Source organism: Prinia subflava, chromosome 15 (genome assembly GCF_021018805.1).
Source record: "Prinia subflava isolate CZ2003 ecotype Zambia chromosome 15, Cam_Psub_1.2, whole genome shotgun sequence".
Classification (NCBI taxonomy): Eukaryota; Metazoa; Chordata; class Aves; order Passeriformes; family Cisticolidae; genus Prinia; species Prinia subflava.
The window spans coordinates 15,631,696-15,654,559 of NC_086261.1; the positions used below are offsets into that span (position 1 = coordinate 15,631,696).

At 57.9% G+C, this 22,864-nt stretch overlaps 2 protein-coding genes across 2 annotated transcripts; both read left to right on the top strand.

The window, feature by feature from the left end:
* The first annotated feature begins 175 nt into the window (after window positions 1-175).
* Window positions 176-9,108, top strand: SNUPN (snurportin 1). Its single transcript, XM_063412117.1, has 8 exons — window positions 176-384; window positions 657-813; window positions 1,636-1,740; window positions 1,839-1,935; window positions 2,799-2,896; window positions 3,172-3,249; window positions 4,318-4,398; window positions 8,066-9,108. Exons 1-8 carry the CDS (start codon window positions 233-235, stop codon window positions 8,384-8,386), a joined length of 1,089 nt encoding a protein of 362 aa, XP_063268187.1. The 5' UTR covers window positions 176-232; the 3' UTR covers window positions 8,387-9,108.
* A 1,313-nt stretch (window positions 9,109-10,421) lies between these two features.
* On the top strand, window positions 10,422-22,286 carry PTPN9 (protein tyrosine phosphatase non-receptor type 9). The gene is made up of 13 exons (XM_063412115.1): window positions 10,422-11,443; window positions 15,753-15,896; window positions 16,307-16,396; window positions 16,496-16,620; window positions 17,205-17,310; window positions 17,922-18,032; window positions 18,260-18,588; window positions 18,957-19,050; window positions 19,152-19,221; window positions 19,730-19,808; window positions 20,073-20,223; window positions 20,315-20,522; window positions 20,782-22,286. Exons 1-13 carry the CDS (start codon window positions 11,411-11,413, stop codon window positions 21,006-21,008), a joined length of 1,767 nt encoding a protein of 588 aa, XP_063268185.1. The 5' UTR covers window positions 10,422-11,410; the 3' UTR covers window positions 21,009-22,286.
* The last annotated feature ends 578 nt before the right edge of the window (window positions 22,287-22,864 follow it).

The window sequence follows — 22,864 nt, forward strand, 5'->3', positions numbered from 1 at the left end:
GCCGGCCCCGGGGGCACGAATCCCCGCCCGCGGGGCCTGCGGCTGCTCCCGCGCCCCTGCCGGGACGTCCCCCTCGCCCGTGCCCGCTACCGGCCCGCAGCGCCCCGTGCCGGCGGGGGAAACTGAGGCACGGGCCGAGCGGGCTGAGGGGGCGGCGGGGCCTCCGCGCCGCGCGGGGGCGCTGCGGGGCGGGCGGCGGCGCGGGCGGAAGCGCGGCGGCCGCGGGGTTGCCATGGAGGAGCTGAGCGCGGCGCTGGCGGCGGGCGCGCGGCTGGCGGGGCCCTGCAGCCCGGCCGCGCCGCACCCCCGCCTGGCCGCCTACAAACCCCGCGGCGGCCCCGGGCAGGACGAGCGCCGGCAGCGCCTGCTCCGCATCCAGAGAGAGTGAGCGCGGCAGCGGGCGGGGGCACGGGCGGGCGCCGCCGGGCTGGGGGTGCCTGAGGGGAGCGGGCCGGGCTGGGCTGGGCCGGGGGTGCCTGTGGGGATTGGGCCGGGCTGGGCCGGGGGTGCCTGTGGGGATTGGGCCGGGCTGGGCCGGGGGTGCCTGTGGGGATTGGGCCGGGCTGGGCCGGGGGTGCCTGAGGGGAGCGGGCCGGGCCGGGCCGGGGGTGCCGCGGGTGACCTGCCTCCCCGCCGGGTTGTTTCCTCCACCCCAGGAGGCGGCTGGACTACGTGAACCATGCCAGGAGACTGGCGGAGGATGACTGGGCAGGGGTGGAGAGCGAGGAGGAGGACAGAGAAGGGGAAGATGCGGAGGAAGAGGCGATGGACGTGGATGCTGGCAGAAAGCTGCCCAAGCGCTACGCCAATCAGGTGAGGAGCCGTCTGTGTCCCCAGGCTGTGGAGCAGGGATGCGGGGTGGTTTGAGGGCACGGGGATGGCCATTTGGGCGCTGAGAGGAGTGTGTGCTGTCCGGCTTGGTGCCCACGGAGGAGCTGTGGTTGGTTCACCTCCAAAACATGCTGAGTTCAAATGGAAAACACGTGGAGATGGGATGTGCTTTTGAATCACTTAGGCTGGAAAAGACCTCCAGGGTCACTGATTCCAACCATGAACTCTGCATCACCGTGTTCCCCACTTCAGGAGATTTCAGCTCAGCCAACAGCATGAGTTGTTGTTACTCCCTGTAGGCAGTATTCAGCTAAAGATTTCTGACTTTCCCTGTGTTTGGAAAGGAAAGAAGGGCAAACCCAGCTGGGTTTTATCAGCCTGAGTGCTTTATCAGTCCGAGATAATGCATAGCGACTTAGGCAACCTCTGAAGAGGTCAGCTTGTCCAGGCTCTTTACTTCTAACATTTTGAAATCTCTAAGCCCTGCTATGTTTTTAAAAATAAAGTGCTGGAGTGGGGACCAAGGTGTGGGGTGCCCAGTCAAGGCTGTGAGCCCTGCTGAGTCTGAAGCTCAGTGGGCAGCAAGAGAAAGCCCTCGGGAAGAATGTGTTAGGCAGGTTGGACTTCATCAGAGGGGAGGGAAGGAGCCCTTTTGTGGTGACAAGCAGTGCCAGCTGCCTGTAAAGCACCCAGTGTGGCTGTAAAGCAAAGTCAGAACCTCCTTGCGTTCCCCTTGAGCTGTTTGTTGTCCGTGGCCTCAGGAGGGTTGTCACTGACTGGTTCCTCTCCCTGGGCTCTCCGCAGCTGATGCTGTCAGAGTGGCTGGTGGATGTCCCCTCAGACCTGGAGCAGGAGTGGGTCGTGGTGGTGTGTCCCGTCGGGAAAAGGGCTCTTGTCGTGGCCTCCAGGGTAAGTGGGCTTCCAACAGCTCCTAAGGGACGTGCACCTGCTCACAGACAACATAAAATTGGCTTGACTGGGTTTGTTCTCTCCTTTTTCCCTCACAGGGCACAACAGCAGCTTACACCAAGAGTGGCTTCTGTGTCAACAGGTTCCCATCCCTGCTGCCGGGGGGAAACAGGCACAACTCAACCAGTGACAAAGGTACAGGGCTGAGGAGGCGTTTGGGGTAGAGAGAGGGGAGCTGCCTGTGAGTCTGTGTGTGCTGGCAGGCCCAGTGCTGTCCCTGCAGCTCCCCCAGGTCCCACAGCTGTGCCCCTTTTGTGTGCTGGGGGTGGTCACTTCTGGCCTGTTTCTGTATCTCTGGAGGTAACTAGAGGGGAGCAATATCAGGTGCCTTTATGCTACATAAGCACATAGAATCCCCAAATGGTTTGGGTTGGGTTAAAGCTCATCTTGTTCCACTGCCCCGCCAAGGACAGAGAGCCTTCCTCTAAACCAGATTGCTCCAAACCCTGTCCAGCCAAGCCTTGGACACTTCCAGGGGTGAAGCAGCCCCAGCTGCTCTGGGCAACCTGTGCCAGGGACTCAGCACCTTCACAGGAAAGAAATTATTTCTAACATCTAATCTAAAATTGCCCTTTTCCAGTTTAAAACCATTGCCCCATGTCCTGCCACGCTTTTTAATAAGCTTCCTGTCTGACTGACATGCATAAACCCCGACATCCTCTCTGTCCTCTAACAGAGACCTTTATAAGGTGTCATCTTCCTCAATACTACTTGGAAGTCATTTTTTTTTGCCCCGAAAAGAGAGGCTTATTGTCTGGCAAATGCCATTTTCTGAAACGTGCTCTTGCTTGTTGTGCCTCTGACGGGTCCCTTTGCAGCTTCATGGGACTCCTCAAGCCCAAGGCTGTTTGTGGATGCAGTTTGTGTTAGCAGAAGGGGATCCCTCTGCAGCCCCACATCAGGGCAGGGTTAATGTCGGAGGGCTGGGACCTGGTGTTTGCCAGCGGGGCTGGGCAGTGTTTGGAGCAGGCTTGACCTCTCTGTGCTTGTGTGTGCAGTGTACAGCATCCTGGACTGCATCTACAACGAGGCCAAGCAGACCTACTACATCCTGGATGTGATGTGCTGGAGAGGACACCCCGTTTATGACTGCCAGGTACTGAGTCCCTGCCCTCCCTGGTGCTCCCTGAGCTGCTTTGCTCAGCTCACTCTGCAAAAGGCAGACATTTCTCCTAAGCACCAGCATCTTTACAGCTTTAGGGCTGCTGGATAACTATGTACATGTTTGGGGGGGAGCAGCAGGGTTTGGGGTGCTGTTTCTGCAGATGAAGTTTGTAAATCTCCCGGGTGAGTGCAGAGGAACAAAGGCACTGGGCAGACACCGTCAGGTGGTGTGTGGTGAGTGGTCACTAACTCTGCCTCCTTTCACAGACTGACTTCAGATTCTTCTGGCTCTCCTCAAAAATCCAAGAGGAGGAAGGGTTGGGAGAGAAAAGCAGGATTAATCCGGTAAGTCCTTTTGTGCCGAGGAGGAGGCTGGGGGGGTTTAAGCTCTCCTGTTCAGCAGGCTTCAGCAGTTTCTTTCACAAATGGAAGCATTTTCCTTTTTTCTTTCCCCTCACAGATCAGGCTTCAAAGTGTAGCTCTGATGAAATGGGATGCCGTGTCAGGATGTAAATAGAACCACTGCATATTGTAAATGAGTTCAGTGGGGTTTTTTCCCCCCATCCAAAGTGCTGAGGGAGATGATCACACTGCAGGGTGTCAGCTAACTTCCATGCTGTTTTTAGCTTTCCCTTGTAATGGAATGGAAAACCAGTGTGGTTTCTTCAGGAGCACTGGTGGTTGGCAGCCTGACTACAATGGGGTTTACTCCTGCAGTCTTGTGGGTTTGTAAAGCTTTAAGCCTTCCCTCTGTTTAAACTGATCATTAAAGTTGTCGAGGTGAATGCTGGCTTGCCACACAGAGTCCATGCTGAGCCACCATAAAAAGTCCTCCTTTGAGGACTTACACGGGGGGGTCAGACCTAGAGCCCACAGCAGCTTGGAATGTGAGTTTTGGGCACAGACATGCGAGATTTGTCTGCTCAGACACGGCCAAGCAGAGCAGCTCCTGTGAGCTGAGCATCTCAGTGATAAATGGGGCAGACTGCAGTGAGGGTGTCTGTGTTCAGAGAACATCCTGTCCTGAGTCCCAACAGGAATACCCAGAAGATAACTACCTAATGAAGGGGGGTTCGTTTCAGCTTTCATTTCCTGGGTGGAAAGATGGGCTTGGCTGAGCCAGCAGCCTGGAGCAGACGTCTGTCTGCTTTGCATCCTGCCTGGAGCTCGTCATTTTCTATTTTGGTTAGAAGAGCATTTCTGGGTCAGGTCTCCTGAAAACTCCTTCCTGCATTCTTAGGTGCTTGGGGAGGAAAGGTATCAGGAACATGTGGGAGCTGTTCCTCACCTTTCCCTCTTATGGTGGATCCTGCACCAGAGGAATCCTTCCTTCTTAGCTGCCTGAATCTCAGTGCCGGATTCAGCAACTTGTTCTCCTGTAGAGCCTCTTGTAACTCTCTCTTCTTCTTTCAGTACAAATTTGTGGGCCTGCAGAACTTCCCTTGCTCCTCGGACAGCCTGTGTGAGCTGCTGGCTACAGACTTTCCCTTTGAGGTGAGAACACACCCGGAGCCCAGCCTTAGCACCAGCTCTGCCAGCGCTGGGAGGGAGGTGCATCCCCTCTCCCTGGGAATTTGCTCTCCTGAGGCTGCAGAAAGCTTGCCAAGCTGCTGTTTCCTGTGTGTGGGATGGATGCCTTTATGGCCATGTTTGATCTGTTGCCTTGTCACCAACCTCATTCAAACACAAACGAGCAAGAGTTAAACCATGGCACTCCCTGAGTTTGTGCTGCCCTTGCTGCAGTTGGCTGTGTCTGAAAGAGCCTTTTGGGATGAGAGGACACTCAGGCTGCCTGCAGAAGCAGCACAGCTCAGTTCACATAGCACTGTGATGGACAGCTGACATTTTTAGGGCTAAAACTGGTACTGACCGCTGCCCTGCATGCCCTGTGTGCGTTTCCTTGGTGTTGGTGCTTCCAACAAAGCACCTGGCTGTTCTGTGGGGAGGAAGGAGAAGGGTGGTAGTAAGACCCCAATGGTTTCTGGGGTGTTTGGGTGTTCATGATGGGTGCCTGAGGTGCACTGGAGCTGGGGGCAGTTGGCTGTGACAGAAATGACTGAGCAGGACACCTGTGTTTGCTTAATCAGCTTTCAAAGTAGAATCATACAGTGCTGAGTGGAAAGGGGCCTGCTTGTAGCAGTGCAGCTCTGGCCCTGCACAGGACAGCTCCAAGAACCCCACCCTGGGCCTGAGAGTTGTCCAAAGGCTCCCGGAGCTCTGGCAAGCCTGGGGCTGATGGCTGCTGCTCTGGGGAGCCCATTCCAGTGCCTGACCGCCCTTGGAGGAAGAGCCTTTTCTAATATCCACTCTAAACTTCCCCTGGCCCAGCTGTTGTGCTGTTCTGACCTTTGGGGAAGGCAGATCCATGTGCCACCCGGCTCAGTTCCACATGGTTGTGAGCAGTGAGTTGCAGGCCCTTGTGGAATCAGCTCTGGCTGCTTTTGCCTGCCCTGGCTGACTTGTCACTGCAAGGGAAGGGGATGGGGGAGGCAGTGGCATTCTGACAGTGACAGTGACAACATCTGTGAGCCAGAAGCTCCCCCAGTGGCTGCAGCTGTTCCTGGGAGGGCCCAGTCTCAGCCCTACATCAGGAACAGCCTCCACAGAGATTTCTTGTCCCACAAAGCCAAAAGCCACGTTGATGTGACAGTGTCTCTCGTGCTCTCCCGTCCTGAGTTAGCCACTAAAATTGGTGTAGGTTTAAATTAAGGGCACTGACTTGGCTGTGAGGGCAGACTTTGCTTTCTGCTTGTGCAAGCCAGGACAGTCATCAGAGCAAACTGGAAAGTCCCAAGCCCTCACTGGTCCTGCCAGACCCTGCTCTGAATATGGACTGAAGGGGCTTCCCAGCTTTCTAACAGCTGGCTTGCTCAATAACAAATGCTCCAAGTGCCTCTGTGGAAACAGTCATTCCTGGCTTTCCTGAGTAGTCTCCATTCCTTCCTGAGGTATCTGCTCCCTTGAGGAGAGGCTGAGGAGCGTTTGCCCGCTGCAGTCAGAGCAGCAAACTTGTGGGCTACAAAGGAGGCCTTTGCAAAACTCCGGAGCAGGGGATGGAGCTGAACAGACTCCAGCTGTGTAATCCAGCTGTGATTTGCCCCCCAGGCCCTCTGCTGTATCAGGGGGTGACCCCAAGAAGCAGAACGTGGTGTATGATGGCTCCAAGCAGCCCCCACACCTCAGAACCGTGGTGCTTCTTCCAGGAAGAAGGGAGCTGTGGGTCTCTGCAGTGTGCCACAAGAGGGAGCCCAAAAATCCCCAAAAACACCTTCTGCCACCAGCACAGAACAGAATAAACTTCACAAGAGGCAAAGTACATCCTGACTGTGGATGAAGGGTAACAGAGGTGGTCTCAGGTCTGGACACAGCATCTTTTGATCCTGACAGGGATTCTGTGTGTGTGGTGGCCTCAGAGGAGGTCAGTGCTTTCAGACCTGGGTCTTCAGGGTTAATCTCTAACCTCAGAGCTAGGGCCTGATCCACTTATTCCGTGGACTCTTATTCCCTGGAATTCAGTAGACTTTGGATCAGTTAACTAGCTCTGAATTTCAAGTGGGTTTTGGAGTGGATCTTAGGAGCCACTGTCCTTCTCACAGATCTGAGTAAAACTGTGCTTTCCATGAAGGCAGGGGAGCCAAAGCTTCTGAGAAACCTCCTGATGGGAGGGCTGTTAAGCACCTAAAATCTGGAAAGCATGGCTGTGGAATGTTAAATCCTGCCAGGCCAGTCTCTCCTCAGGTTCAGTCGTTTAGGGACAGGGTCAGTCCTTGTTCTGACGTGGCCCCTGTCACTGTGGTGACTCAGGGTAGGGACCCAGCCAACAAATTAAATAAACGGGAAGGAATAGAGCAGTCACTGAAATCAGGGAATGGAGAACATGACCTAACTCCACCAGGCTGAACTCCTCTGGATTCTCTAGCTTGGGGAGGGTATTTGGAGTGATCTGGAAGGCCCTTCCAGGCTCTGATCTTTACCAAAACATTCCTGTGGGTGCTGGAGAATCCCTGTTGCTCATCAAGGGCCGTGCACCCCCAGGAATGGGCTGGATATGCTGGAGTGCTGCAGAATCTGATTCTTCCCAGGAGGCAGGGTGGAAAAGCTTCTCCCTTTATATATCCAGAGGGGTTGCACAAGCTCATCATGATGTTTACTGTTCTGATTTTATGTTTTCCTAGCACAGAAATCCCCCTTTTTCGGGGATCATTTTGCAAGATGTTAACAGTGACTGAAAATTACGGACAGAATAGTGCCAGAAGCTTTATCTTCTCTGCCAGAGCTTAGCATGTGTGGAGCAGGAGTGGATATATGCTGCTTTGTGCTCAGCCAGTGTTTCTGTTCTGGGAGCTGTAGGATCAGGGAGAGGCCTGGGAGCAGTTCATCCCGAGGTGGGCTCTTGTTCTCTGCTCTTCTGCCCACTCAGCCACTCTTCCTCGTAGCCAAATGGCCTTTTAAGAGCTTGTGAAGCTGAGCTAAGAGGAGCACCACCTCCAGCATTAGTCAGCCTGACAGCAGGATCCAGCCTCGCAGAGCACACCCCTGGGAAGCGTGGGAAGAGGGGGGATGAGAATCCCTGAGCATGGCAGGGAAGTGGGGAAAACGTCAGCCAGCTGCAGAGTGTGGAAATAGTAGCACAAGAGTTAGGGCCTAAACCTTTAAAGTCCTGAGTGCCCTTAACTGTCACTGATTGCTGGGAGAAGTTCTCTCCTGGGAAACATTAAGATTTTTTTTGGCATAAGCCAGCTGAAAGAGCTGTTAGGAATCGGGGCTCCTTGGCGTCACACGCTCGGGCTAATTACTTTCCAAATGTATTATTTAAAATAACCCTAATCCAGTAAAGTAGGTTGCCTCATTCAGAAACTCGGGCTTGTCTGCAGAATGGGATGAAAGCATCCAGAGGACATTGCTCTGTGCCGACACCAGGCTGGACTCATTTGCCTTTGACAATTTAAAGCCATCTGGGAGTTGCTGATCTTTCAGGGCAGCAGCTCTGCAGGTTTCTTCTTTCCCTTCCGCTATTTATTGCACTGCTTGAGGAAAAATGATCCAGCTGGTGGTTTTGGCCTGGAGGCAGAGAGCAGAGCCGTTGTCTGGAGCCTGGTCATTCACCTGCAGGAGCCTCGGCGCTGCCCTTTCATTCATTCATTCTCTCTGCTGCCCGCAGGTCGACGGGCTGCTCTTCTACCACAAGCAAACGCACTACACCCCCGGCAGCACCCCGCTGGTGGGCTGGCTGCGGCCCTACATGGTCCCCGAGATCCTGGGGCTCACCGTGCCCCCCACCCTGCTCACGGCCAAGCCCGACTACGCCGGGCGGCAGCTCCAGCAGATCATCGAGAGCAAGAGGAGCAAAAGGCTGGCGGCGGAACAGGGCCAGCCCGGCGGGGAGGCGGCCGCCAGCAATGGACACTATGAGCTGGAACACTTGTCCACCCCGCAGCCAGAAAAGGGCCGGGATGGAGCAGGGAGCCAGATGGAGAGTTAGGCTGCTGGGACAGGCCAGCTGGGCAGGGAGCAGGGAAAAGGCTCCCTGCTTCTCACTGTGCCCCGTGCTCCTGAGAGGGGCACAGTAATGATGATAGGATGGCTTTGTTTAAGGGGCATGACGGTGGAATACCTTGCCCCAGGTGCTGCTGGATTTTTTTTTTTATTTGTTGTTGTTACATACTTTTTGCCAGGACTTCTGTGAGGCCTTAACAGGATTGTCTGGTTCTTCGCTAAAGCAGTCATGTGTTGGGAAATGATCTGTCCCCATAGCTCAGGGATACAGTTCAGCTCCTGACCCTGCTTCTGTTCGAGTCTTGGCAAAACTCCAGCATAGGAACAGTGCTCGGACCTCTGCGGTGCAGCTACTGCTTGTGACCCTTGCAGCAGCCCCACCTTCCCAGCCCTGGAAATCAGGGCTTCTCAGCCTTTGATCCAGCTGTTTTCTGAGGCCTTTTCAATCAAAGTTGTTACTAACAACAAGTTTGCGGTGAGCCGCTGTAAATGCAAAGGCTGGACTTTCCACACCCACACGTTCCTGGGAAAATCTGAATTTCCTTGCGTTGCAGCAGGACCTGCCTCGGAACAGGGCTTTGTGCAGCACAGGCACGGCAGAAGCCTCTCTCTCTGAGGCTTTTCTCAGCGGGGGGAGGAAGGAATGGGTTCGCGCTGAAAAACGCCACCATTGATCGTGCCAAATAAAAGGTTTCTCAGAAAGACAAATCCTTGAGCGTCTTCCTGCTACCTACGGGTGGATGCGTGCTGTGCCTCCCAAACAGGGATTGAAAAATTGGTTCCAACACTGACTGGAGCAGAGGAAACGCTTGTGTGGGTTTAATTCTCTGTGCATCGAGGTACTTCAGGCTCTTGACCTGTCTTTCTCATCCCAGCCCAATCCCACTTTTTAACCACTGGCTGCTCCCCCTCCCTGGTTTTAGGGAGATGAAATGATTGTTCTCACTGTCCTCAGGTTGTTTCCAAAGGGGGATGAAAAGGAGGGAGATGAAACATCAAACTCAAGGCAGTGTTGGGGACTTTCCTCCCAGCTCTCAATGGAAATGCCCCTGAGGGAGACACTGAGAGTGGGGATGGCCCCCTGCAGATAGCGGGTGCACTTGCATCCTGCCCTTGCACCCCCCGTTTTTCCCAGAAAAGCCCGGTTTCTGTGCCAGGCGTGTGGGCTGTGTGTGACCAGCTGGCTGTGCAGCCGCTGCTGGTGATACCGGTGGGCAGCAGGAGCTGGCCCGGCTGTGGGAGGGGGCTGCCCTCCGCTCCCCTTCCCTGCCAGGGGAGTGGCACCCCGGCCCCGCAGTGTGTGGGGCTGTCTCTTTCTAACAGCTGCTTAATTTATTGTTTTCAGTATTACTTTTTAACATGGGGAAAGAGGATGAGCACCTGGGCTGCCTTAACCTCCCCATCCCTTAAAGGTTCTCACTTTCAGCCTCCCTGGCTGGCAGGCATCTGCAGGGAGAGCATCGAGCCTCCTGCCAGCACAGCTTTCCTTCCGTCAGGCAATTAAACCCGGAGGTGGGCATTTGGACGGAAGATTTGTGCATCTCTTAGGGCAGAGAAAGCTGCAGCTCAGGTTACTGCCCTCCAGCAGTCTTCCAAGGTCCTCCAGCGAGGGAAGGAGAGGAAATACAGCCGAAGAGGAGCTGTGTGCGCTGACGGAGGAGAGCAGGAGGGAAGCGACTGCAGCTTCCCGCCGGCTCCAGATGATGCCTCATAGTTTCCCTTTTAAAAGCATGAGCTGGGCTAGAGGAATAAATATTTGCGTTACAATTCCTGTTGGGAACGAAAGGCTGTTTTCGGAGGGAGGGTGTCAAACGGAAGTCGCAGGGGCCAGCGCAGTTCGGTGCCGTGCTCTGTTCGCTGGGTGCGATCCCACTCGCAGCTGGAACGGGCGGCAGCTCCGCTGGAGGGGTCACCCTGCCGGCAGCTGGAATCTGGCCTGGGGCAGGAGAGCCCAGCGCGCAGCTCCACCTGGAGACGTGGCCTGGGGCGCTGGGGGGGGGGGGCAGAGCCAGCCTGGAGCCCTATCCAGCCGGGGCTAAGCCCCTTCCCTCTGCCCTACTTCCATTTTCTCCCAGTTAGGTGCATAGGCTCCGGCTGCAGGCACGCTGCCAGCACAGTGCTCCTCGGCTGAACAAAATGTCCCCTTGTCCCAGGGCCTGGCTTTTTGGAGCGACAGGGGCTGCGCTTCCCGGGATCCCCGCTCCTTCCCGGAGCAGCTTCGGGACTCTCCATCCAGGCGCTGACACCTGCGCTCAGCTGGGAAATGCAGTTTAGGGATTGCAGAGGAGGGAGTGGAAAGAGACGCCTGGAAACCTCGGATCCCGCTCATGGGGGGAAGGCTGCGAGGCTGGAATCCCGGCAAGGGAGAATGCTGTGCCGGGAATTTTATCCAGTAACAGCAAGGGAGGATGCGGCTGCCGGGAATTTTATCCAGCACCAGCAAAGGGAGGAGGATGCTGCCACCATTTTAGCGGCGGCGCTCCCGCCCGCCGCGGCCGGAACCGGGGCTGGCGGAGCCGGCGCGGAGCGCGGGGGGAGACCGGGCCCCGCCAGCCCCATCCCGGCCGCTGTCCCCCGCTCGCCCCCCTGCCGGGGAGGGCTTCCTGTCCCCCGCCCGCCCTGCGGGTCGGCCGAGCCGCGGGGAGGGGACGGGGAGGAGGGACCGGGGGCTGCGGGCGCTTCCTGCCGCCGCCCCCGCCGGGGCAGAGCGGAGCGGGGCGGGAGCTCGGCTCGGCCCGGCCCAGCCGAGCGGCGCTCCCGGGCCGAGCCAAACTTCCCGAGGGGCTCCGACATATACACACACACACACGCACGCACATATATAGATATTTACATATTTTTTTCCATTTTATTTTAATTTTCTCGGCACTTTCGGCGGGGCCCCCGGGGCGGAGCCGCCCTCGCCGCCGGGAGGGGCCGGTGCCCGCAGCGCCGGGGATGGGCTCCGCCGGGGCGCCCTCCGCCTAGACCAGCCCGGCTCGGCTCGGCCCGGCCCGGCCCGGCGCGCAGCATGGCCGCGGAGCTCAGCGCCGAGGAAGAGCAGGTAGGTCCCGCCGGGCTCGTCTTCCCTGGGGCGGGCTGGGCAGGACCGCGGGGGTTCCTTCCCTCCACCGCTCCTTTCCCATCGTTACTCGGCTACCCCGGGTTGCTCGGCTGTTTTTTTCCCAGCGAGGCGATTATCCCGATGGGAAGCTCCCACTCCCGCGCAGCCCCCCGTCCGTGCAGCACCCACCCATCCGCGCAACCCCCCCAGCCTCCCGGTTCCCCGGGAGCCCTCGCAAGGCCCGTGCCGTAGGTGCTGGGGCGTGGGTCCCGCGTCCCCAGAGCGGCGTGTCCCTGGCTGCCGTGGGGAGGATGCGTGGGGATGGATGCGTGGGGATGGATGCGTGTGCACGCGCTTCCCACGCCCCAGGCCTCCCGTGACGTCCCCGCTTCCTCCGCCGGCCTTGCGTCACCGCGGGAGGATGTTGCCGGGCTCGGGGAACGGGGCCCTGGAGCCGGCCGGGGCGCCTCGGGTGGCCGGAGCGGTCCCTGCCTGTCCCCTTCTTTGTCCTCCTCCCCAGGCTTGCCCACCCGCGGCCGCTGGGCTTCCCTGCGGGAGGGGATGTGGAGCCTGGGAGCGGGGCTGGGCGAGCTGCCGGGCTCCCTCTGCGCCCTCGGGCTGTCACATTGGCCACGTTGGTGGCGCTGGGGACTGCAGAGCGAAGGCAAAAGTTCCTGTTTTCCTTCCAAAATGGTGGGTTTTCCAGTTGGTCGGCTGGTTGGTCTTCTTAAAAAATCTTTCGCTTCTGCAGGGAGGTTTAGGAGGGTTGGGACGGAGATGCCGAGTTCTCAAAACCTCCGCGGAAGAGCCCCTCCTGCGCTGGTGCTCAGCAAATGCAGAGCTACCAGGCTTCCTCCTCCTGGGAGCAGCACTGCTCCCTCCAGGGCGATAAAATCCCGAGGAATGAGGAGTGTCCTTGCCCTCTGTCCCCAGAGGTGCCTGAGATTTGCGTTTCTCCTGTGTCATGGAGGAGGAAAAGCTTCCAGAAGCAGGGTTTTTGGAGATCCTGTGGTGGCAGGGAAGGCTGGTTTGCAGCGGGAGCAGCATCCTGGGAGAAGGATCTGAGATGTTTAAGAATATGAGATGGAGAAGGTGAAGAGATGTTTGCAATAATGGCTCTAGGTTTGGGTCATCAGCTTGGTGTAGGGAAGGCTGCCTTTCGTGCTGCTCTTGGTGGCTTGGAAGCCAAAATCACAGAAGTTTCCTTCTTTTGACAAATAAGTGGTGGTTTGGGCTGGAACATGCCCTTCCTGCCATCCCTTCATCCTCCTCAGGACCATCAAGATTTCCTCCACTCTCCCCTGTTCCCAACAGCAAGCCAGGGGGAAATTCACCCTTCTGCTCTTAGGCCAGCCTTGGGCCCTCTCTTCTGCTGGCTCTCTGCAGTTCCCTCCCTAGCCCATCCCCGAGGAGCCAAACCAATTTTCCTTGAAGGTTTTCAGCCCAGCTGCAATTTTCACAGGTTTATCCCCCGCTTCCCCATGCTAGGGAGGGAGGGTGGGTTTGCTGCCTGGGGGAGGAGGGCTGGAAGAACCCCTGGGTTCTGGCAGCGGTGCCTTTGTCACCACCCTGCTCCAGCGCGGCGGGGATGTGGATGACGGCAGCACTCCAAAGACCAGCATTGTTCCCAACGCCCGGCCACGGACGATTTCACTCCCAGTGCTGCCAAAACAGGACTTCTTACTGCAGCTCTGGGTCACAGGCTTTGTTTTCGGCATGTGGAGCGATCCCTGCTCCACTGGGATGGACGTGTCTATAAATCCATTTGGGATTGGGGCTAGGAATGATGCTGGGACCTGGTGGAGCGCAGGAAGGGGCAGAGCTATGGCTGGCATGGATGCTCAGCCCCATAACGCCTGGCTTCCTGCTGTGGGATGGCGGCACTGGTAAGTTTTGAATTTGGTTTTGTTCCCAGGGAAAGCTGGAATTCATGGCTGAACTGCCCTGCAAAGTCAGTGCTTGTTGTGCATCTTCCCCTTGCAAAAAGCCTGTCATCCCTCGTGACTGCTGCTGGAAGTGGGATTGTGTGAGGTGTGACGGGTTAGATGTTGATGAACCACAGGTTGCTTCCTCTCCTCATTGCCATCATGCCCTTTGGGCCCCTCTTCCCATCATCTGGGGACACCCTTCCAATATCTGGGGACACCTTTCCATCATCTTGGGGTATCACATCCATCTCAGACTGTGGTGTCGCTCTGGTTTTTGTTCGAGGGAAGGGGGAGTTGTGCGTGGTGCTCACCCCCAAGCCTTGGCTGTCCTGCACGTGCTGGGGAAGCATCATCTTCACTATTTTGGGTTTGCATCTGCAGCCCCGGATTTTGGGCAGCTGGGCGCCTCAGGGGGATGCCATGCAAAGTGGAGATGTGCCCAGGGAATATTGGATAGGATATGTTTACGGATAGGATATATTCCTGTACGTGTAGATGTGTGCTGTGTTAAAACTGAAGATGGTTCCTGTATTGCCCCATTTATTTTCCTGTGGTGCTTTGTGCGACTCTGGGACCGAGTTAGGCAGCGTCTGGCTGCAGTGTGCTGGGAGACAGCCCCTGGGATGAGCTGGGCTCCTCTGGCTCATCCCCTGAGAGGGGCTCACTGTCCCTGCCCTGCCTCGCGCAGCCGATAAACCCCGGCCCTTCGCTTCCTCCTGTCGGAAGTCATTAACACCGACAAGCTTTTCTGGCTCAATGGCTCCCAGTAACTCTGAATAGTTCCCAGTAACTTTGTGCCGCTGCCTGACATCCTACACCGCTGCCTGCCTGCACTGCCTGCTCCTGGAGCCAGCCTCCAGCACTCACTGCCTGCTCCTGGAGCCAGCCTCCAGCACTCACTGCCTGCTCCTGGAGCCAGCCTCCAGCACTGCCTGCTCCTGGAGCCAGCCTCTGGCATTCCCTGCTCCTGGAGCCAGCCTCTGGCATTCCCTGCTCCTGGAGCCAGCCTCCAGCACTGCCTGCTCCTGGAGCCAGCCTCTGGCATTCCCTGCTCCTGGAGCCAGCCTCCAGCACTGCCTGCTCCTGGAGCCAGCCTCTGGCATTCCCTGCTCCTGGAGCCAGCCTCCAGCACTGCCTGCTCCTGGAGCCAGCCTCCAGCAATCTCTGCTCCTGGAGCCAGCCTCCAGCACTGCCTGCTCCTGGAGCCAGCCTCCAGCACTCCCTGCTCCTGGAGCCAGCCTCCAGCATTCCCTGCTCCTGGAGCCACCTCCAGCATTCCCTGCTCCTGGAGCCACCTCCAGCATTCCCTGCTCCTGGAGCCACCTCCAGCACTCTGCTCCTGGAGCCACCTCCAGCATTCCCTGCTCCTGGAGCCACCTCCAGCATTCCCTGCTCCTGGAGCCAGCCTCCAGCATTCCCTGCTCCTGGAGCCAGCCTCCAGCACTCACTCCCTGCTCCTGGAGCCAGCCTCCGGCACTCCCAGTCCCTCCTCTGCCTCCTCAGACTGCATCGCCATCCTCCGCTCCAGGGAGGGTGGAAGCTGTTTAATTTTGGTGTATGCCTGGGTGGGAACAAGGCATTTTGGTGTCTCCCTCCCTGCTGCCTGCATCCTTTGAGCAGGATGCGGTGGAGGACTGGGCTGTGCTGTCCCGTCTCCCTTGGGGCTCCTGTGTGGGACAGGGGATCAGTTCACAGCAGGAGGCAAAGCTGTGCCCTGGGACCCTCCTGGTGTTCCATGTGTGTGTGGAGCTGCTGTTACTGGGCGAGCTGGTCCTTGTCCTGTAGCAGGTTGAGGTGTCAGCCCTCCATGTTCATTACCTGTGCTCCCACAGCCAAGTTCGCTGCTCTGTGGTGGAGCTGCAGTCCCAGGAGGCCACTTCCAGCTGATGGGGCTGTGCTGGGGATGCTATGTCTGAATGGAAGTTTGTTGCCTGTAAAATCCTCCTTTTGTTCCCCCTCTCCTTTCCATAAGTGTCCCCAGCCTCCAGGCCATTTTTCCCACCCCTTGCTCCCTTTCCCATGGGGCATTTCTGCCTGTACTCCTTTTGTTGTGGAGCTCCCTGCTTCACCCTGAGAAGCTGCTGAGTCTGTTGAGGATTGTAGCTCCAACCAGGGATGCTCCTTGGGCACCCCTCCTCTTCCTCCTCTTCCTCCTCTTCCTCCTCTTCCTCCTCTTCCTCCTCTTCCTCCTCTTCCTCCTCTTCCTCCTCTCCCTCCTCTCCCTCCTCTCCCTCCTCTCCCTCCTCTCCCTCCTCTCCCTCCTCTCCCTCCTCTCCCTCCTCTCCCTCCTCTCCCTCCTCTCCCTCCTCTCCCTCCTCTCCCTCCTCTCCCTCCTCTCCCTCTCACCCGGTCTCACCACCCACCCCTGATCTCCCCCACAGGCAACCAAGCAGTTCCTGGAGGAGATCAACAAGTGGACAGGCCAGTACAATGTGTCCCCGCTCTCCTGGAACGTGGCTGTCAAGTTCCTCATGGCCCGCAAGTTCGACGTGCTGCGGGCCATCGAGCTCTTCCACTCGTACCGGGTAAGCCAGAGGGGCTGGACCCCGGCTGAGGCTCCCTGCTCTGTGGGAGATCCCTGCTCCCCAGGACCACCCTCCCCCTGCTCCTTTTTTTCTCTCCTTTAACAAGTTTTATCCAGCTGGAAAATCCTTTTTCGGCCAAGGTGGGTTGCCATGGAGATCTCCCCGATCCCAATCCCTTCCCCTCCTCCGGGAGGCAGCTCAGGGGGTGCCCTCCTGGCTGGTGTGTGCTGCCCGCAGAGCCTTGCCCTGTGTGTTAAGGATAGAGATTCATGCATGCTTTTTCCAACCTGGTGTTGCTAAGCCGCTCCTCCTGTGTCTGGGGAATGAGCAGAGGTTCCCTGGGACGGCTGGGTGCCCCGTGGGGCAGAGTGGGCAGTGCTGTGCCCCCTGTCACTGCCCCCTGCCCGCAGGAGACGCGGCTGAAGGAGGGCATTGTGAAGCTGAAGCCGCACGAGGAGCCGCTGCGCTCGGAGCTGCTCAGCGGGAAGTTCACCATCCTGGTAGGTGGGCTGTGCCCCCAGGGCTGTCTCAGCTGGGTGGCCTCTCCCAGCTCTGCCCCGCGTGGGTGCTGCGGGAGCCTGACCCCCATTCCTCGGCAGAGCGTGCGGGACCCCTCAGGAGCCTCCATCGCCCTGTTCACGGCCAAGCTGCACCACCCCAGCAAGAGCGTGCAGCACGTGGTGCTCCAGGCACTCTTCTACCTGCTGGACCGAGCTGTGGAGAGGTGAGCCTGCCTCTGCAGGGATGCCCTGTCTCACACTGGAGGCTCCCTGGGGAGCACATTCCCTCCCAGGGAGAGCTCCCCATGGCTTGAAATTCCCTGGTCTGAGCTCCAGCCAGCCCTCCTGATGGAGTTGTTCAGCAGGGGAACAAAATCCCCCAAGCCCTTAACCAGGCTCTTTGCAGCCTTGCCCTGTCCACGCCCTGGGTTCAGTTTAGCAAAGTCCCAGATTCCTGCAGGCTCTGGCTGGGGAGGAGGCAGCCCCACCATCAGCCAGACGTAATGTGAGCCCTGCCAAAAATACAAACCCAGGACATTCCCCTGCCATTTATCCTGCTGGGCTCTTTCTGTTTTTGACCTTACCCATCACGGATGATGCTGCTGAGGCAGGTTTAAGGCATGAGTCAGGCTTAAATGAGAGTGTAGAAAGAGGTGGTGGAGCTGGGAAGTGAGAAGCAAGGTTTGGGTCTGTGAGTCCTTCTTGCACATGAAGGGATTTTTGGGCATCAGTGTGGGGCAGAGCTGGTGATGCAGGAGCCAAGTGGTTGCATGTTGTGGGGTTGACATTGTTCATTTTCCCCTCTCAGCTTTGAGACACAAAGGAATGGGCTGGTGTTCATCTACGACATGGCAGGGTCACAGTACACCAACTTCGAGCTGGACCTCAGCAAGAAGATCCTCAATCTGCTCAAGGTGCTGCCTGGGGATTGACTGATTGTGTGGGGACAGTGTATGAGCCAAAGGAACCCAAAGTCCTGCGGTTTTGGCACCAATTTGCACCCCAGACTGTGCTGAGCATGTCTCAGCCGAGGAGCAGCAGCCCCAGCCCCGCAGGAGCTGGGGAGGGCACCGGGAGCGTGCCGGGCTGGACCTGGCGGTGGCCGCGGTGTCGCGCGGGCGGGACGGATCAGCTGTCCCCGGGCTGGATTCCTCTCACAGCTGCTGGCAGCGCTTTTGGGAAAACAGATGCAAATTATTTTTTAATCGTGCTGGCATTTGGTGCCTCCTCCCTTCTCCAGAAAAAAAAAGCAGTAAGAGTGAAAACTGGCCAGAGTGTATTCTTTGCATAATCCCGCCTCCCAGTCTTCACCTCTCCCCTGCGGGGTCAAACCCTCTGCTTACCTAATTCCAAGGAGGTAATTTGTTTCTTTATCGACTCATAAAAACAAGCACGGCTGTGACCGTGGAAGGCACACTTCAGATGTGGCATTGCCATCACACAGTCCCTTTGCTGGTTGTCACCTCTGCTGGGCTATGTCCCCTGCCACAGCAGAGCGGATCTGACACCCTCCTCACGCCCACAGGGCGCCTTCCCGGCTCGGCTCAAGAAGGTTTTCATCGTGGGAGCGCCCATGTGGTTCCGCGTGCCCTACTCCATCATCAGCCTGCTGCTGAAGGAGAAGCTGCGGGAGCGGGTGAGTGTGGATCCTCCTGGCATGCGAGTTTCCTGGCACAGGACCCTCAGTGGGCAGGGCTGAGGCTGCCTTCCCTTTGTGACAGGGTGGTGGAAGCAGCTTGTGCCATTCAGCCCCCTCTGCTGGAAGCTGCTGAGCACCAGACCTTTGGCACCCCTGTCCCCATCCCCAGTCAATCCTCTCCAACCGTCTTGAAGTCACCCCTGCCCTTCCTCTTCCTCTCACAGGTGCAGATGGTGAAGATGTCGGAGCTGAAGGAGCACCTGCCTCGGGAATGCCTCCCTGAGTACCTCGGAGGGTCCCTCAAACTGGACCCTCTGAGCTGGAATTGCCGGTTCCTGCCCCAGCAGAACGGGCACCCCGACCCCCTGGACGAGCTCATCCTGGTGCCACTGGCAGCCCCCAAAGACAACGGCTCCGTCCACGTCCCCGGGCCCAAGTCTGTCACCCTCCAGGAGCTGCTGGATCACGTCAGCCACAAGCAGAAACGTGGTATCTACGAGGAGTATGAAGACATTCGGCGCAGGAGCCCGGCCGGCACCTTCGTCTGCTCGTTGTGAGTCAGTGGGAGGGAGCCAGCTGCCCCTCTCACCCCAAAAAGCTGGGTGCCCCCACCCCACACTTCTGCTGCTGGATGGGGCTCCATCGGCCTCTTTATGGTGTGGTGCTTTGGGTTAGCAGCAGGGAACCCCTGCCCGGGGGTGGTGTGAGCCCCCTCTGTGGGTCCTGCAGCCTCTGGGAGTAGGGGGGAGCCGCAGAGGACAGCAGGGAGCAGGACCTGGCCGGGACTCTGCTTCCCGAGGCTTTGGCCAGGTGATGGCAGCAGAGCCCAGGCCACAGGCCCCAGAGGCTTACACAGAGGGAGGGATGCTGCCTTTGCCTTGCCTGGAATTCATCCCTGCTTCCGTCTCCCCTGCCTGCCAGGGCACCCTACAACCAGGACAAGAACCGGTACGGAGACGTTCCCTGCCTGGACCAAACCCGTGTCAAGCTGGCGAAGCCGTACAGCCGCCCAGAGGTGAGCCAGCCCAGCAGGGAAGCTCACAGTCCTGTGGGAAGCTGGCACAGCTGTCCCAGGGTTCTGGAGGCCTTGTCTTATCCGTGCTGTTCTCCCTGCAGCTGACTGACTACATCAACGCAAGCTTCATGGATGGCTACAAGCAGAGGAATGCGTACATTGGCACTCAGGGTATGGCTGAGCCAGCAAGGTCATTCTGCTCCTGGTGCACCCATGGGTTCCACCTCTCTGCCCAGTGTCAGCCACGGGCCATGGGGTCACCCCAGGAGCAGGGCACTGCCCAGCAGGTCCCCCTTCCCTCAGGGTGTATTTACTATGCCCTGGGTGTATTTATTCCCCTCTCAGTTTCCAGCTAGCGGACTGAAGTTTTCCCTGGGAGAGAGCAAAGGGATCCATCCATGAGAGCAGCCCTCTCCCTCTCCCTGCCCTATCCCAGCTCTGGATTTGCCCCATCTGCCCAAGGATGAGCAGAGAGGTGGGGTCAGCACTGAGCCCTAGGGTGCTGGGGGCGCAGTCAGTGACAGCTCCAGGCTGTGTTCATGGAGCCTCACCTGGGTCAGCCCCTACAGGAAGGGGCTGTGGCTCCCTGTGGGGGTGGTGAGGGGCTGGGGGATGCAGCTGGGCAAGGAGTTGCCCAAATCCATGAGGTTTTGGGCTGATGTGTGGGTTGTCCCTGCAGGGCCTCTGGAAAACACCTATGGTGACTTCTGGCGCATGGTGTGGGAGCAGAACGTCCTGGTGATTGTGATGACAACTCGGTGAGTGCTCATGGAGGGACACAGGCCTCTATTCCTGGGCAAAATGAGCATTTTTGGTGTGGGATGGGCAGCGCTGGGCTCGGTGCAGTGATCCTGCAGCAGTGGTGCCAGCCAGAGCCCCATAGAGGGGGGACATTGGGTCAAGGACAGATGGTTTGGTCCCTGTGGGATCCCCAAAGGACCAAGGCTGGGTGGCATGGGAGAGGCCTCAGGCAGGGCAAGGAGGACATTAGCAGCATTGTTATTGTCATTGTCCTGCTCCAGGCTGGAGGAAGGAGGCAGGAGGAAGTGCGGCCAGTACTGGCCCCTGGAAAAGGATTTCCAGGTGTGCTTTGGGGCTCTGACCATCACCAACCTGGGCGTTGAGAACCTCAACCATTACAAGAAAACCATCCTGGAGATCCACAGCTCAGAGGTGCGTGGCCGCAGCTGCCCAGTGGGGGAATGGCATGGGGGCACCAGGGGTCAGAGGAGGACAGAGGGTCTAAACCCCCTGCTCTCCCCAGACCAGGGAGCGGCGGCTGGTGTCCCACTTCCAGTACCTGAGCTGGCCAGATTATGGAGTCCCCTCTTCTGCCGCCACCCTCATTGACTTTTTGGGGGCCGTGAAGCAGCAGCAGAGAGTGGCTGTCAGCGCCCTGGGACCTCGCTTCAAGGGTCACCCCGGAGGACCCCCAGTCGTGGTGCACTGCAGCGCTGGCATTGGCAGGACAGGTAATGGGTGTGGGGGAGGTTTGGGGATGGTGGGGTGACAAGTCCAGCTCCCCTGGGGCATTTCCATCCCAGAGACCCACGGTGTGTTTGCAGGCTGGTTGACCTGAATGTCCTCAGTACTTCCCACCACTATCAGATGTGAGAGGGGTCCCCAGATGCCCACAGGAGATCAATGTGGGGCTGAGCACACACTCCAGTTCTCCCCAGGGGCAGTGGTGGTGCCATTTGGTGTCTGATGCCATGCCTTTGCTGTGCATAGGAACCTTCTGCGCGCTGGACATCTGCCTGTCCCAGCTGCAGGACGTGGGCACTCTGAACATCTACCAGACGGTGCTGCGCATGCGGACCCAGCGCGCCTTCAGCATCCAGACCCCTGAGCAGTATTACTTCTGCTACACCGCCATCCTGGAGCATGCCCAGCGCGAGGGGCTGCTGCTCGCCAACCACAGCCGCGCCGCCCAGGAGAAGAGCTCGCCGGGGCACTGAGGCCCGCTGCCTCCCTGCAGACGCTGCTGCCCATCCCTGGGGGCCTCCCGAACTGCCTCGGTGCCCGCCAGGACCCAGCAGAGCCGGAGCACCGCGGCTGTCAGCACTGCTATGGAACTGTGCCTTATTCAACCCAAACGGTGGCTGCCACTTGCTGGCACGGGAAGGGGCTCTCACCCCTCCCTGTCGTGTTTCGGTTGGGTTTGGTTGGCTAGGGAGGTGGTTTGTCTTCTCTTAAAGATGTTGGGGTTTTTCGTTTTGTTTTTGTACTTTTTGGGTTTTTTTGTTGTTGGGACCACCTAAGATGTACCTAGAGAGGGGCTTTGCAAAGTCCTAGGAAATGTATTCCCAGTCGTGGGGCTGAGGAAGAGGCACGTGCTTCGGTCTCTCCTGATGCTCCATTTCTTGTGTCTGTATGTATGTGTGTATATAATATACCCCCGCTGTGACCCCCGGCTATTATATATATACATATATACAACCTCCCCTTCGGCAGCTCCCATTGGTTCCCGCTGTCCTGCCACCTCACTGCTGTGATCTCTGGAGCAGTGAGTTTGGTCCTGGCTCTGTCTTGTCTTCCCCCTTCCCCTTATCTCCCCTTGTGGGCAGCGTTGGGACCCGGTACCCGCTCCTGTGCCCATCCCGCTGGAGGCACAAGGGTACTGGATGGTGTCCCCCCGTTTCTTTGTCTCATCTTCCCCATGGAGAGACAGCAGCTGTGCTCCCGGGGGGCTCTGGAGGGCTGGGTTGTCCGGGGGCTCCCGGGCCCCGCTGTGGCAGTCACTAGGTACGAGGCGATGGGGCCGACCGGCTCTCCGGGTTCCCCAGCTTTCCCAAGCTGCCGCCAGGAACCCGCAGGCCCAGCCCTGCGTTGAGTCATGGGCTGGGAAAGCGCTGAGTAGAGTAAACCCCAAACCCTGCAGAGGCAGTGAGCCTCTGCCCTGGCCCCAGCCCCCACCACTGCCTGGGCCTCCCCCACTTTATACTGTAATAAGCTCTTTGAATGTGTATATTCTTATTTTTTTATAATCTTGGGGGAGGGGTTGCAGGGTTCGGGAGGTTTTGTTTTCTTTTGCGTTCTGGGGTTTTTTGTGCTTTTGGGTTTGTTTTCTTTTTTTTTTTTGTATTTAACATTAACTTGATCCAAGCCAGAGCCAGAAGTATTTGTAAATGTTCCTATTTTGCTCTCAGAGAAACCTTTTTTGTTGTTGTTACTTTTTTGGGAGTCATTTTGTTTTTATTTGTATTGATATATAAATATACCACCAGTGACCAGTCCTCTTTGCTGTCGTGCTGTGCTTGGCAGGACAGACAGAGGGAATTCAGGGCTTTGCACAGGCTGTGATCTCTAAAACCCATCCCTGACTACACATGGACTTTGAGGAGCACAGGGCTGTGTTTAGAGCTTCTTCTGCCCTGGGTGAGGCTGAGACAGATAACCAGGCTGCAGGAAGCTTTCCTGGGCAGGCAGGATAGCGTCAGCAGGGAAGGCAGCACAATGGGCTGGTGTAGCCAGGGGGACACAAGCCACCCTGCTCCGAGCTCCTGCCCCTTTTCCCAGGGCCTTGACAAGCCCCAGCACATCAGGCTCCACTCTGGCCATGGTATCTGCCTGCTGCTACCTTTTGCTGCAGGATTTGGGGGTGCAGACATCACCTCTGTGCTTCTGGATCCCCTCTGAGCAGGCATGTAGGGCACAAAAATCAGGGAGCTCCTGGGCTGTCAGGCAGCCCCAGTGCCTTCAGGTGCAAGTGGTGCCAGTCCCAGAGCAGCAGCCACAGCCTGAGGCTTAGGGATGAGGGAAGAAAAAAGGCAGCTTGTGCAAATGAAGCCCTAGAGCCAGCGGGAGAGCTTGT